This window comes from Schistocerca americana, chromosome 7, assembly GCF_021461395.2.
Source record: "Schistocerca americana isolate TAMUIC-IGC-003095 chromosome 7, iqSchAmer2.1, whole genome shotgun sequence".
In the NCBI taxonomy this organism is placed as follows: Eukaryota; Metazoa; Arthropoda; class Insecta; order Orthoptera; family Acrididae; genus Schistocerca; species Schistocerca americana.
In genome coordinates, this window is record NC_060125.1 from 148844688 (window position 1) to 148860003 (window position 15316).

At 41.6% G+C, this 15316-nt stretch overlaps 1 protein-coding gene across 1 annotated transcript in view; it reads right to left on the reverse strand.

Moving 5' to 3' along the window:
* Positions 1-8755: 8755 nt before the first annotated feature.
* LOC124622807 (semaphorin-2A-like) overlaps positions 8756-15316 on the reverse strand; it is a 447972-nt gene continuing 441411 nt past the window's right edge. Inside the window, exon 14 of the mRNA XM_047148597.1 lies at positions 8756-9412. Coding sequence (XP_047004553.1) covers positions 9317-9412 — 96 coding nt within the window. The 3' untranslated portion in view covers positions 8756-9316. The remainder of the gene's footprint in view (positions 9413-15316) is intronic.

A 15316-nucleotide genomic window follows, 5' to 3' on the forward strand; every position in this document is an offset into this window, starting at 1 on the left:
CTGAGTGGAAAGACGATTTGTATGTTTTTTGGCTTCCTACCTCCTGACGTAGGGTGCATGGGGTCTAGGCTGGATTTTTCACAGAAATTTGAGGTTAACTTCAGTGTAGCCATCAGAAGAGGTTAATGTGTCACCTTTCCTTTGTGATACCTGTGGGCAATATCTGCAGCCCCTGAGATGTAATCACTGTAATTTGCTAGGTCATTCTGCATCGTGTCCTCACTCAGTGGCAGTAGTTCGTTTTCACTGTCGTAGGGCGGTAATGTAACTAGATATTGTACGGAGTCGGATGGCTCGTCATGAGATGTAGGTGGTAACTGATGTATCAAAGTGCATGAGCTATTGTTGATTGTTGTTCTGTTATAGTGTTATAGTGTCCGCCTCCGTAGCGTTATCGCCTACCACGCAGGGGACCCGGGTTCGATTCCCGGCAGGAGACTGGGTGTTGTGTGTCCATCATCATTTTCATCATCATTGACTCGCAAGCCGCGAAGTGGTGTCAGCTAAAAAGGACTTGCAATACGGCGGCCGAACTCCCCCGAATCGGACCTCCCGGCCAACAATGCCATAAGATCATTTCATTTCATTTCAGTGTTACAGTAAATTGGAGGTTAAGGTTCCACTATGACAGAATCCAAAACACAGAGTGTCACCATACAAAATGCTATACAGTCATCCCTTAACGATGTAACACAATTAATGGCGCATAAAGCACTTACTTGGACAACTTGCAGCTAAGGATGATCAACTGATATTAGCCAAACAATTTAGTGCTGTAACGGATTCCGTCACAACCAGTTTGACCGCTCGCTTCTCCAGAAAGTCAGATGAGGATATAATGTCTTTCTTGAATACTTTGTAATTAACAGCTAAGACTCGATGGTGTTCACAGGATCAGTACCTGCAAATATCGAAGATATGTTTGGTAGGGGAAGCCAAATCCTATGTCAGATGTGCAGAGAGCTTAAGAAATTCACAGATGTTTAGTGATTTGAAGCAAGGCTCCATTTCAAAGGTATAAAAAACAGAACAGAACCTTTTAAGGGATCTGCCACCCGATATGTTTAGGAGTTAGGACAGATACTCCCAAAGCATGTACTTGGCTCTCAGGAAACTGATTTAGTACATGACCACATGACCAGCGAGCGTTCTTTTCTTTTCTTTTTTTTTTTCTTTTTTTTTTTTGTTGTTAGGTAGCGTTAGGGTATGTCCAGAGACAACGTGGTTAGCCTCAAAGTAGTAGGTATACTGACTGGGGTTGGACGCCGTCAACAAGAGTGTAGCGACACTAAGAATGAGTAAGGGTGAAGTGATAAACACAGGAGGGAACCTCAAATTCTCCTCGCGGCTTTCACGATACGTTATGACACAAGAGTACAAGTGCGCATGGAGAGGAGGAGTACGGAATAGTGGGAGCCGTGAGGGGCAAGCTTTTGATGTGTCACACGGGCCCGTGCGTCAATGGCAAATGTAGAAAACACCGCGCTACAATGTGCGTGGAGTTGGAGATAGTAATGTGGAGACACTGACGCTCAACAATACTGAATTTTCAGGTGACGAGAAATGGTAAGTATAAATGTAGATAATTTGACGCCGATGTGATAGAACTAACAAAGGTCTTATTAGAACACTGGAAGAAATAATTTCTCACCAATAATGTGACTCGGATTTTGCTTTTAAGTAGAAACCTCTATGGATGTTCTTAGGGCTTTTTTAGGAACTCGTCCTAGTTTTCTTTTTTTTCTTCATTTTGCTAGCAAAATGTTTAACAGACTAGTTGCGCACATTGTATACAGTTTCTTAAGTACTTGTCCACATCTTACAACCAACTCCAGCTATATCGCGTACATTATTTTCGGTTTTTCTCAGCATCGCTGCTGCCATCTGCTGGTCAGTTCTTGTGAAATAAGACAGAAAATTAGTGATGGGGGAGTATCCTGACATGCTTCACGGAAGTGGGAATCTGACGATAGCAGTATCGGTCCACCACAAATCATTTTCCTTACATAATTTGAATCAACATATTTCAATGAAGTATTTGTATTACTCTCTGCCACCCGAGAACAGACTCACCGTGTCAGTTACGTGTAAACACAGTTATTTAACTTGTAACAAGGACATGGTAAAACTTTTTTTAAATAACAGCAACAAGTAAATAGTTGCATAGCCTGTGTGATTTACAGATTAGTTGTCTCACGCAGCTATATTACTGTAATTCATGTTACTCTGGAATCTAACTGGGTATAGTTTCAGCAGTAAGCTTAATGTAATAAGTTGCAAAAATGTGGAAAGTTGAAAAACTACGGTTTTATCAACATCGCCATAGATCAGACTGCGTCCTTACGAGCATACCAAGAACTTAAGTGACCACAAGAAACAAGTTGGATTTTCTCTTCCGACTCACGTCACTGAAAGAAACAGCTTTCAAGATTGTGAAGAGCCGTAGGAAGTAGTGGAACAGCTAATTTTATGTGAGTTAGACCGTGAACACTTCGTTATCAAAGAAGTTAATAGTTGGTTTCTATAACTCGGTACATACCAATAACGTTGAAAGAAATTTTCAACTTTTGAAGACTGAGTTAGATGATAATATTCCTACATAATGCACGGTAAGTTTTAAAGTAATACAACACTGGACAGGCCTATTTTGATTCTTAGGAAAGAGTGTCAAATGGTAAACAATATTTTTTGGTTGTAACATTCCACTCTCGGAGTGGTCAGGGTCGGCTGTTTGAGGATGGCCTGTTGCAGAGCACGGTTCTTTGCTGTAAAGACCCAGAAACTTGATAATGGGAAGTGATGCCACACACATCTCTTCAGCCACAATCAGTTAAACTAACAGAAGTAGTTTTAAAGACATTTACACGAATATTAAAATTATTCCAAGTTGACCTTTAAAAGAAATAAAAAATAGATAAACCATTTGCACTAAAACTTGGGAAGGTCTAAAACGGGAGTGGATAAGTTGAAAGAGGAGGGGTTACGGGGCTTTGGCGGTTTTCGAAGTGGGGCATTGGTGCAGCAGGAATGGGTGTAATGATGGAAATTGAGCTGTAGGTAAACATTTAAATTTGGTTTGGTGTAGCAAGGGTTGAGGCCAGGCTACTGTTATGAGGAATAAAGGGTACCAGAGGATGCGAACAGAAGATGAAGACCTCATTTAGGGGAGGATACAAAGTGAGTTAGATCTGTAGGAGGGATAACTGGATTTATTCCACTGTCTAGTGGAAAAAGTCTACTAAAATTCCTTAGAGAGAAGTGCAACATATTGGTTGAAGTGAGATAACATTTTACGATTGAAAAGAGATACGGAACAATGGGGTTTGTGGAGTCGAGCTTCAGCTAGATAAAGGATATGTGGAGTTGTTAGTGTATGTGTAAGGATCGAGGTAAAACTGATGAAATGGAAAGAACAGCTTCAGGTGAAGGTAACCGTATGAAGAAAACAAGAGGAAATGTGTGACATCAACAATTTGGCGAGAATGATAGAATTTTTGTGAACTGTTCATTCAATATACATTTAAAAATCAAAGGATGGGACAGATCAAGGATATGAGGGTGTGCAGAATAGTGGAAGGATGCATTCCCATGGTCACCCAGTTGGTATTTTTGGGCTTTTGTGTCCTTTTTATGGGATAATCAGTAGATAGGTTTCCACGTAAATTTTCGGTTGTCGTTTACTCTGACATACTTGAGTGTGTTAGTTGATTGGATGGGACAGTCATACAAGATTAGGAAAACCTCACGGAGTCCTGACTTTAAATATTCCTGGGTTTATCTAGAGAAGGAATCTGGTTGCACCAGGAGGCGATGTGGTTGAAACTGAGCTACAGGAATGGAATTTCTGGACGGTATGGCAAAGGAATAGGAAGGTTGTGTCATCAGTGCACTGGATGGTGGAAATTTTTGTTGTTGATGTTATTGTTGACGATGTTGTTGTTGTACATACATTTCATTTACTACTTTGAAATGTAGAATAAGGTCTTCGATTTTTGATCCATTTCAAAGTGACAGTTTTTTCAGTTAAATACCAGGTGCGAACGTAGTGGGGCAGAATCTGCCCCAGTTGGGAACATTTGGGAGGGGATTCCCAGTTCCTCTATATTTCTTTGTCATAGGATGTGGCCTATTTGTATTCTAGCTCCACGTCAATATGTAGAGTTAAAAATATGAGGCCGTAGTGAATGTGTAAGTGTATTTCTTAGAAAACACACAGAATAAAGTCAATAACTTGTTCGACATGCGAAGGATAGCTTTCTCACCATCGTTCGCAGTCGAAGTTTCATATTAAACAGTCATTTTTAGTTTTTTATTCCGCAATTTTCTATTGCTGAAATAATACAAACCTGGTTTTCTGTACCAAGAACCGACTACAAACAGTTTGGTTAGCTTGTACAGTCTTTGAACCTTACGAAAAGTCCTGTATTTCACTTATGGGACAAGAAGCCAATTACTGCACTACACACTGAGCGAGGAGCTGTGAATGAATATTTGAATAAAGTCTTTAATACGCACGTGAAACATACTCGGTTGAATCCGGCTGGTCGCTGTGTTTGCTTTCTGGTGAGGTAGACTATGTTTCGGAAGTTATGTGTAGGCACTAACCATCTGCAACGTGATTTCGTTACGTTTCGCGAACTACTACGCATTTACATTTCAGGGTCAAGTTTCTCACTGATTTATATAGCGAACTTGCTATGAACGCTGCGAGTGTAATTATGTTCTACTTGATGTACTAAGTTCATCCACTATGAGGCCAACAGCCACGAACTTAGGAAGATAATCCAAATTCAGTCATGCGGTCCGACGAGCAGTTCAATCAGCTCAGTCACTATTCCTTTCAGCTCAGCTTGTTAAACTTCTTATATCATGTACAGAATTTGGTTCATGTAATGTCTGCATATCTGACGTACATGTCCGTGTTCTGATAAGAGGTTATGTGTCACTCTGTTCACTTGATTTTTGAATTAATTATATGATTTTCATCTGAAATGTTCTCTCTTATTTCAGCTTCCCTAATCATTGACTTGGTACTTAAATGTATTGGCATATCGGCATAACTTTTATTATGCCTCCATTACATTATCGCATGTTGCGAAATGTAACTTTTGTCTCTGACAACGGGTACGACTGGTAAATTTGGTCTAAAATTTCATATCACAGACATAATCTTTTATCCTGTACATTATGTATACCCGATCTGTTTCATGCATTTTACAATAAGGTAAGTCCTGGAGATGCTGCAACCTGGAGATATGCTGTACTTGAGTTACAGAAGCGTATATGTCCAATGTTTCATATTTGAATGTTATAATTACAATGAAAAGTCTACATTTTCCCAGCACTGTGACCAACAGTAAGTTGAATTGCAGCACACATTCACTGCTACTGAAAAATTACAGATGATTTTCTTATAAACTTGTGCTCAGCCAACTGATACTATGCTTACCGTTGTTCCCTTCTGAGATTTAAATAGGTGTGTTCTGCCTCCTTAACTTTCTTTTGTGTGGTCGCATTCAGATTTTGTTTATTCATTAAATGGATCATTCATTATTGCGTCTGTTATCGAGCATAGTTAGTTCAAATTAGACTATGCTGGGCTTTATTTGCACTTTAAACCAAATTTAGGAACGGAGAAGACCGCTTGCGATCGTTGGCGACTGTCGAGAAACGAATAAAAACACCAGTACTCATTCAACTGAAAAATATACGTGCGGCAGCAAACAAAAATATCTCTACCTGTGAAAATTGTCTACCCAGCAGTAAGTTACTGTGTATTTTCGGTTTAGTCTCGCAACAGGGCATTGAATGTTATCCAAGATTTCTCCATTCACAGGGTTCCACCTGAAAGTAACGATGTGTATGAAGGAGGTAATATGATAGGATATTATGTGGAGAGAACTGATTGCACTGGTTTTCGGCTGCGCTGCCATGCAGCCTACACACCACTGGTTAACTAGTTTGAGTTTTTGTTTACTGAGATGAGTGTACTCACTTTTATCATAACTAATTTCATGTATTAGCATAAAGTAACGCTACCTTTAAACGACACATCGATTCCATGAGAACTGATTCAAAGCGTTGCTGCTTTATCAGACTCCAATGTTACCTCGAGTCCTATTATGTGGGCAAGAGGAAAACATTTTGTGTTGTAAGTGTAGTTTGTGGAACGTGGAGTGAAATACTTCGTAATTTCTTATTATAGCCGAAGAACTGATAATACCAGAGTCCCCTTTCCTTCAAAATTAAATACCTGAATCATCAAAAATCCCCTATGGCTGATACTCTACATACTCTACATTAGCTATTGAGGTTTGTAAATTCTAATTCATTAGTAGCAAGTAATTATAACTCATACCTTACACATTTTTTCATAAAAATCTTTATTACATAAATATTAAGCGAAATATGTACAGATTTACATACAATGTGTATATATAATGAAAGACTTCCAGAAATTTTTTTGTTGTAATTTCATTTTTAGATTGTGAGAAGCACTGCTTATGAAACAGCTCTTAAAGTAATTGTTGTAAATTTCTTAAAATATTTTCGCAAAACAGTTTCGTTTCTAGTTTTCTGATAGTACACTTTAAAATTAGTACGTAAGGTAACAAGGGTGCTACAAATAAACTGAGAAGCACATTTTAAATCCGAGTGGCGAGCTTTGAAGTAATAGTGAGATTGCTGTTAATCGTTTAAGGGGACGACAACTTTGGATTTCGTCCCGAGGTTTGCACTTAATTGTCGGACAAGCTGGCGCATAAAATGAATTATCAATATTCGTGGAAGAACGTCAGAGAGATTTTTTTTTTTTTTTCAGTACGGTAGTCAAATACGCGAATGACATTAGCTGCTGCTAGTGAAGCATGTATGTCACACAGTGTACGTAATATTTAGTTCTTCAAGGCAATTTCGATCTATAATGCATCATTTTTTTTTTTACTTCTGAGAGTTACGGATTCCGATAACGTCCAGAGGTTTGAGACTCTATTTATATAAGGAAGATTGGCATATCACGTGGCGTTTTGAAGCAAGCGATAGTCGACGGCGCACAGAACTTGGGTGTGGACATGATTGAGACTGAATACACGCACAAGAAATCAATCGAAATTAACGCTAGCGAACACTCCGATGTTTAGAGAAAGATTTCATTTATAAAATTGACCGACACATTCATATTTTGTCTGGCTTGCGTTATGTACACCCCCTGAATTTCGGTAACAGATCTGAAAACACAAGCTAGGCATGTTCTCAATACTCTGTGCAAGTACTGTGACAACATAGGATGAAACACATGCGGGGTGGGACTGAAATAAATACGTAAAGTTTGGGGATATGTTAAACACACAGATATAAATGTTACACTAACATATATCTGCTAGAGTTTGATTTACCAATTAGTTATATGGTATGACATTCATCCAATAAAAACTGCGTTATTCAGTGAACAACTGAATGTATTCAGTACACTATTTTTTCTTGGCTTTGCTATATTCTTGAGTTCAAAGAACAGTCGAGGGCTTTGACTGGAGCTACAGTCAAATATTGTGTTGACACCTTAGCCACTGCATCTTATATCAACGCTACCTATCAGCATCATTCAGTACATTGGATGCGAATCGTGTTATGTTTTATTTGTGTGATCAGCTTATGATCTATGTGTGACAGATATCTAGCATATTACAGCAGAAATTTCCAGATCACATTAACTGAAATTTATCATCAGAGATGTCTGGTAGGAGCATATGACGAGTCTCTAGGTTTCATGCCCTGTACAGTCTCCGGAATCGAGCACAAAACATTTATACCTGTGGAGACATCTAAAATCCACAGAGAGGGTACCGTTGCTTGTAACAGTCGGGTGACATGCCATATTTCATCGTGGATATCTGTAAAACTATTCACCTTCAACCTGAGGATTTTACAAAAGGTTGCAACACAACAGTGCAAGATGCCCAGGAGTGTACCGATAAGGGTGGAAAATATTTCAGGTATCTCTTGTGGTTTTATGCTAGAGATGATGGTTCTGCACGTGAATTGTAAAAGCTTTAAGAGGGGGACGACGTCAAACGGGCTGACTTGGAGCAGGAGAGGCACCAAAGGATTAAGAATTCACACTCATAGCAGCGGAAGTGCAAAAACATAACAAAAAATTTTTTTTAGATATGAAATTTCATCATTTTTTCACTTAATGTTGGCTACATTTGTTGCTATAAGTACATTTTTCTTCACAAGTAAGAGAGATTCTTTGATGAATTTTGCACAGCATACAAACCATACTTACAGGTGTATACAATTCTAGAATTTTCCAAATCTATTAAAAATTGTGGTAAAAATTGAGATAATTAACTACAAAATTTAATTTTTTTTATAAACATAAAGTTTAAAACGCAACAGCTCATTCATTTTTTTCGTAAATTAAATAGATTCTAGAGTTTCAGACACCTGTAAGTATGGTTTGTATGCTGTGCAAAATTCATCGAACAGTGTCTCTTACTTATGAAGAAAAGTGTACCTTAGTAAGTGAAAATATGATGAAATTTCACTTGTAAAAAAAATATTTTGTTATTTTTTCGAACTTCCGCTGTTACGAGTGTGAATCCTGAATCCTTCCTGGTCATGCTGACAAAGTTTTACGAATTTACTTGTAAAAGTATAGACAGTGTAAATTAAAACGTCCTGTGGTGCCTCTCCTGCTCCAAGTCGGCTCCTTTGACGTCCTACCCCCCCCCCCCCCCCCCCCCCAAATGTCGTAATCGGCGATACCGTAGTACTTGTAACTGTTAAACCATAACTTTATCGGACTTGTGTTTCTATACCACATTTCAGACGTGTATTGATGTTAGCAGGGTATGCTCGAACTTTGCCCAATTTGTGTAGAGGAGACTGATAGTGTCGCATTAATAATACGATAAGGAAACGAGTTTTGAACTATGAGGGCATCGTGGAGCTTAGTATTCGTTATTAACTTAATGTACGTGGAAGAAAGACAAAAATTAACTTGTCACAAAACGACTGCATTTCTGCCCGAGACGAGTATACGGTGAGTCGATAAGTGAAAACAAAATGAGTAATACTCGTCTGTCATGGAGCGTCTGCAGCTTGCACTGCCACCTGTGACACCGCAGTCGACAGCATTCCAAGGATTTGTGAGACTATCGTTCTGCAGCAGGCGCCTGGCACAGCGCCTGTTGCGAAAACAAGACGGCGCAAAGCAGCCACACAGTCTGCACTTCACGCCGGAACACGAGTCCTCTCTTCTTTACCAGCCGGCGAGCTGTCGGAAGAGGCAGCGCCTGTGCATGTGTTTGTCAGGTTACCTAGCACCGTCGTCGCCGGCTTCCACCTCCGGGAGCACGTTGTTTGACGCGACACTGCGCTGTTGATTGTCACTTTGCCGACTGTCACACACCTGGAACAAGGAACGAATGTTGACACAAAACAACTTCTGCTTCAGCCCTACTCATTGCGCAGAAGTTACTAGCGAGTTCAGGAGGCCAACTCTCGTCAGCAAATAATTAGTCATTCATCAAATGAAAAATTGGGAAACAGTGGAAATAGTTAAGTGAATGAAGAAGGCATAAGAGAAGTCTTAAGACTATGCAACAATGAAAACGGCGAACGGTCAGAGGACAACTGACAGTGCTAACGATCCCAGTACCAAACAGAATGAGTGTTAAATAATATAGAGGGTGGTCCATTGATAGTGACCGGGCCAAATATCTCACGAAATAAGCATCAAACGAGAAAACTACAAAGAACGAAACTCGTCTAGCTTGATGGCGCTATGGTTGCCAGCTAGATGGCGCTGCCGTAAGTCAAACGGATATCAACTGCGTTTTTTTTAAATAGGACCCCCATTTTTATTACATATTCGTGTAGTACGTAAAGAAATATGAATGTTTTAGTTGGACCACTTTTTTCGCTTTGTGTCAGATGGCGCTGTAATAGTCACAAACCTGTAAGTACGTGGTATCACGTAACATTCCGCCAGTGTGGACGGTATTCGCTTCGTGATACATGACCCACATTAAAATCGACCGTTTACCAATTGCGGAAAAGGTCAATACCGTGTTGATCTATGGCTATTGTGATCAAAATTCCCAACCGGCGTGTGCTATGTATGCTGCTCGGTATCCTGGACAACATCATCCAAGTGTCCGGACCGTTCGCCGGATAGTTATGTTATTTAAGTAAACAGGAAGTGTTCAGCCACATGTTAAACGTCAACCACGACTTACAACAAATGATGATGCCCAAGTAGGTGTTTTGGTTGCTGTCGCGGCTAATCCGCACGTCAGCGGCAGACAAATTGCGCGAGAATCAAGAATCTCAAAAAACGTCGGTGTTCAGAATGCTACATCAACATCGATTGCACCCGTACCATATTTCTATGCACCAGGAGTTGCATGGCGACGACTTTGAACGTCGTGTACAGTTCTGTCACTGGGCACAAGAGAAATTACGGGACGATGACAGATATTTTGCACGCGTTCTATTTAGCGACGAAGCGTCATTCACCAACAGCGGTAACGTAAACGGGCATAATATGCACTATTGGGCAACGGAAAACCCACGATGGCTGCGACAAGTGGAACATCAGCGACCTTGGCGGGTTAATGCATGGTGCGGCATTATGGGAGGAAGGATAATTGGCCTCCATTTTATCGATGGCAATCTAAATGGTGCAATGTATGCTGATTTCCTACGTAATGTTTTACCGATATTATTACAAGATGTTTCACTGCATGACAGAATGGCGATGTACTTCAAACATGATGTATGTCCGCGTGCGGTAGAAGCGGTATTGAATAGCATATTTGATGACAGATGGATTGGTCGCCGGCCGCACGTTCACCGGATCTGACGTCCCCGGATTTCTTTATGTGTGGAAAGTTGAAGGATATTTGCTACCGTGATCCACCGACAACGCCTGATAAGATGCGTCAGCGGATTGTCAATGCATGTGCGAACATTACGGAAGGCGAACTACTCGCTGTTGAGAGGAATGTCGTTACACGTATTACCAAATACATTAAGGTTGAGGGATATCATTATGAGCATTTATTGCATTAATGTGGTATTTACAGCTAATCACGCAGTAACAGCATGCGTTCTCAGAAATGATAAGTTCACAAAGGGACATGTATCACATTTGAACAACCGAAATAAAATGTTCAAACGTACCTACATTATGTGTTGTAATTTAGAAAATCTACGTGTTACCAGCTGTTCGTCTAAAATTGTGAGCCATATGTTTGTGACTATTACAGAGCCATCTATCACATAGCGAAAGAAGTGATCCAACTAAAGCATTCATACTTCTTTACATACTGCACGAATATGCAATAAAAAGGTGGTTCCTATTTAAAAAAACGCAGTTTATATCCGTTTGACCTTTGGCAGCGCCATCTAGCGAGCCAACCACAGCGCGATCTGGTTTCCCCCTTCAAGCTAGACGAGTTTCGTTATTTGTAGTTTTTCCGTTTGATACTTACTTCGTGAGATTTTTGGCCCGGTCACGATCAATGGATCACCCTGTAGCTCGACTAGGGCAATTAGCCTTGCGAATCAAAGATTGGGAAGGTAATGGAGGAGAAATTGTCAGGCGAGCAGTTTGGTCTTAGACAGAATAGGGGCACACTAGATGCAATAGACTCTTTGCAAGTTTGGGGGAGACAGGTTAACTAAAAAAACGAAGGAATCCATGCACGTGTGTTGTTGACCTGGAGAAGGTGTTTCACATTGTACCTCAGAACTATACTCGGAGAAAAGAGACTGCAGTTGGGAAGCAAGTGACTTATAATCTCGTCCTACTTGAATGAAAAGGTGTCTCTGTGAACGAATTACGATAGGATATTTCCTGTTTCCTGTCTCCAACGATTTGACATCTATAATGAGAAAATATAATACAGTGATGCCCACTATATGAAACGGGATAAAACTCATAGGAAGAAGGCTACGATGATTGAGATTTAGAAACGACATGTTCTTTCTAGGTACGGGCGACCTGGCCCCATCCAATTTTCATCTCTTTCCATAACTTAAAGGACACTACCGAGGACTTCATTTTGATAATGATGAAACGGTGCAAGCAGAATTGAGGCTGTGGCACCATCAACAAAGTCAAACATTCTACAGTGACAGTGTCAACAGACTGGTCTCTCGTTGGGACAAATGTGTTCGCCGCCAGATTAACTATGTGAAGAAATTCATTTGTAGGTATGAAGAGTAAAGACGTAGAATGTTACTAAGGTTTGTTTGATTTGAAAATCTTTAATAGTTTTCACATAAAAACTTCGGAGGCACTACTTTGCAGCAAGCCCTCATATGTTAGGGAAGAAGGAGGGGTTTATAAAACCATTAATGGAGGGATACGAGTAACTTCCCATCCCATACCAGTTCCTTAAAGAACAGAACTAGCACTTAGAAAACAGGACCAACCGACTGATTAGTGTACAAATGAATAGAAGGGATGGTCTGACAAAAAAAAATGCCAAATTTTTGTAAGAACAAGCTTTTTGCTTGAATATGCACATTCGTATATGCATTGTTATAATACAAAACGATTTTGCGAAATGGCAAAGAGAAATGTAATATATACACTCCTGGAAATTGAAATAAGAACACCGTGAATTCATTGTCCCAGGAAGGGGAAACTTTATTGACACATTCCTTGGGTCAGATACATCACATGATCACACTGACAGAACCACAGGCACATGGACACAGACAACAGAGCATGCACAATGTCGGCACTAGTACAGTGTATATCCACCTTTCGCAGCAATGCAGGCTGCTATTCTCCCATGGAGACGATCGTAGAGATGCTGGATGTAGTCCTGTGGAACGGCTTGCCATGCCATTTCCACCTGGCGCCTCATTTGGACCAGCGTTCGTGCTGGACGTGCAGACCGCGTGAGACGACGCTTCATCCAGTCCCAAACATGCTCAATGGGGGACAGATCCGGAGATCTTGCTGGCCAGGGTAGTTGACTTACACCTTCTAGAGCACGTTGGGTGGCACGGGATACATGCGGACGTGCATTGTCCTGTTGGAACAGCAAGTTCCCTTGCCGGTCTAGGAATGGTAGAACGATGGGTTCGATGACGGTTTGGATGTACCGTGCACTATTCAGTGTCCCCTCGACGATCACCAGTGGTGTACGGCCAGTGTAGGAGATCTCTTCCCACACCATGATGCCGGGTGTTGGCCCTGTGTGCCTCGGTCGTATGCAGTCCTGATTGTGGCGCTCACCTGCACGGCGCCAAACACGCATACGACCATCATTGGCACCAAGGCAGAAGCGACTCTCATCGCTGAAGACGACACGTCTCCATTCGTCCCTCCATTCACGCCTGTCGCGACACCACTGGAGGCGGGCTGCACGATGTTGGGGCGTGAGCGGAAGACGGCCTAACGGTGTGCGGGACCGTAGCCCAGCTTCATGGAGACGGTTGCGAATGGTCCTCGCCGATACCCCAGGAGCAACAGTGTCCCTAATTTGCTGGGAAGTGGCGGTGCGGTCCCCTACGGCACTGCGTAGGATCCTACGGTCTTGGCGTGCATCCGTGCGTCGCTGCGGTCCGGTCCCAGGTCGACGGGCACGTGCACCTTCCGCCGACCACTGGCGACAACATCGATGTACTGTGGAGACCTCACGCCCCACGTGTTGAGCAATTCGGCGGTACGTCCACCCGGCCTCCCGCATGCCCACTATACGCCCTCGCTCAAAGTCTGTCAACTGCACATACGGTTCACGTCCACGCTGTCGCGGCATGCTACCAGTGTTAAAGACTGCGATGGAGCTCCGTATGCCACGGCAAACTGGCTGACACTGACGGCGGCGGTGCACAAATGCTGCGCAGCTAGCGCCATTCGACGGCCAACACCGCAGTTCCTGGTGTGTCCGCTGTGCCGTGCGTGTGATCATTGCTTGTACAGCCCTCTCGCAGTGTCCGGAGCAAGTATGGTGGGTCTGACACACCGGTGTCAATGTGTTCTTTTTTCCATTTCCAGGAGTATATATATATATATATATATATATATATATATATATATATATATATATATATAATAAGTTCAACTGAATGTCTATGAGAACATAGAAATTGTCGAGGAAGAGTGTGTGAATCACATTGCGAAACAACTTGGGACAGGATTAAGTACGGCTGTGAAGGGAAGTCGGGCACAAAACGTGACCTTCGGTGGGAAAGCACGTAAAAGTTTGAAAGAGGGATCAATTGTAAGGCTAGCTCATTATTACAGAAGAGCCATTGTTGACAATGCCCCATATACAACGACAATGAAAAGTGCGGTCTATGTAACACTGTATCACTGCATGAGCACTGATGAGAAACCCAACACATTAAGTTTTCAAAAGCTGAGAATTCTTGGCGTGTCTTTAATTATTCTCTTGCCAAATGAGAACAAACTAAATCACACAAAACTGCAGGACCGACGACCATGCAGTTTGGTCACTTTCAACCTCAAACCCATCACACAAAACTGCTATCCATACAGCTCAGAGACCATCTATCGTTGTTAGAATGACATCTGTTTATCAAAGATTGCTATCTGATAAAATTCTTTCCAGACGCAGAGCTAGAAAGAGCATGCAAATAGTACATAGTACAATCTGATAAAAGTACCCAAAGGACGCACGTTTATTCAAAAGACAAGTAGAACTAGCTGTGACAGAAGGTGTTTATCAGTTCGGTCAAGCGCGCTATCTGACAGCAGCAACAAGATCAGCAGGGACTGTCCGCTTCCGGTAGCTGAGTGGTCAGCGCGACAGAATCTCAATCTTAAGGGCTTGGTTTCGATTACCGGCTGGGTCGGAGATATTTCCTCCGCTCAGGGACTGGGTGTTGTGTTGTGCTAATCATCATCATTTCATCGACGCACAAGTCGCCGAAGTGGCGTCAAACCGAAAGACTTACACCCTGCGAACGGTCTACCCGACGGAAGGCCCTAGTCACACGACATTTACATTTTAGCAGAGATTACTCCACTGTCACAATGAGAACATGAAGAAGAAAGTTAGAGACGAACGAAAAAAAAAAAAAGCAAAAGTTAACGGTGCCTGTCATTCGAGAAAAGAAGACGGCATGATTCCAGAATGACGGTCATACAAGCTGAGGAAGCTCGGAAGAGAGCGGAAATAACCCAGATGGAATTTAGAGGAAAAAGTGGGGAGTGATTGTGTTTTAACTTTGACTGGGATTATCTCCAATTTGTGAAACTGAACATTCAAATATAGCTTATTCATAGTAAATTTTTTCTAGATTGGATGAAATTTTTGGAGAAAATTAT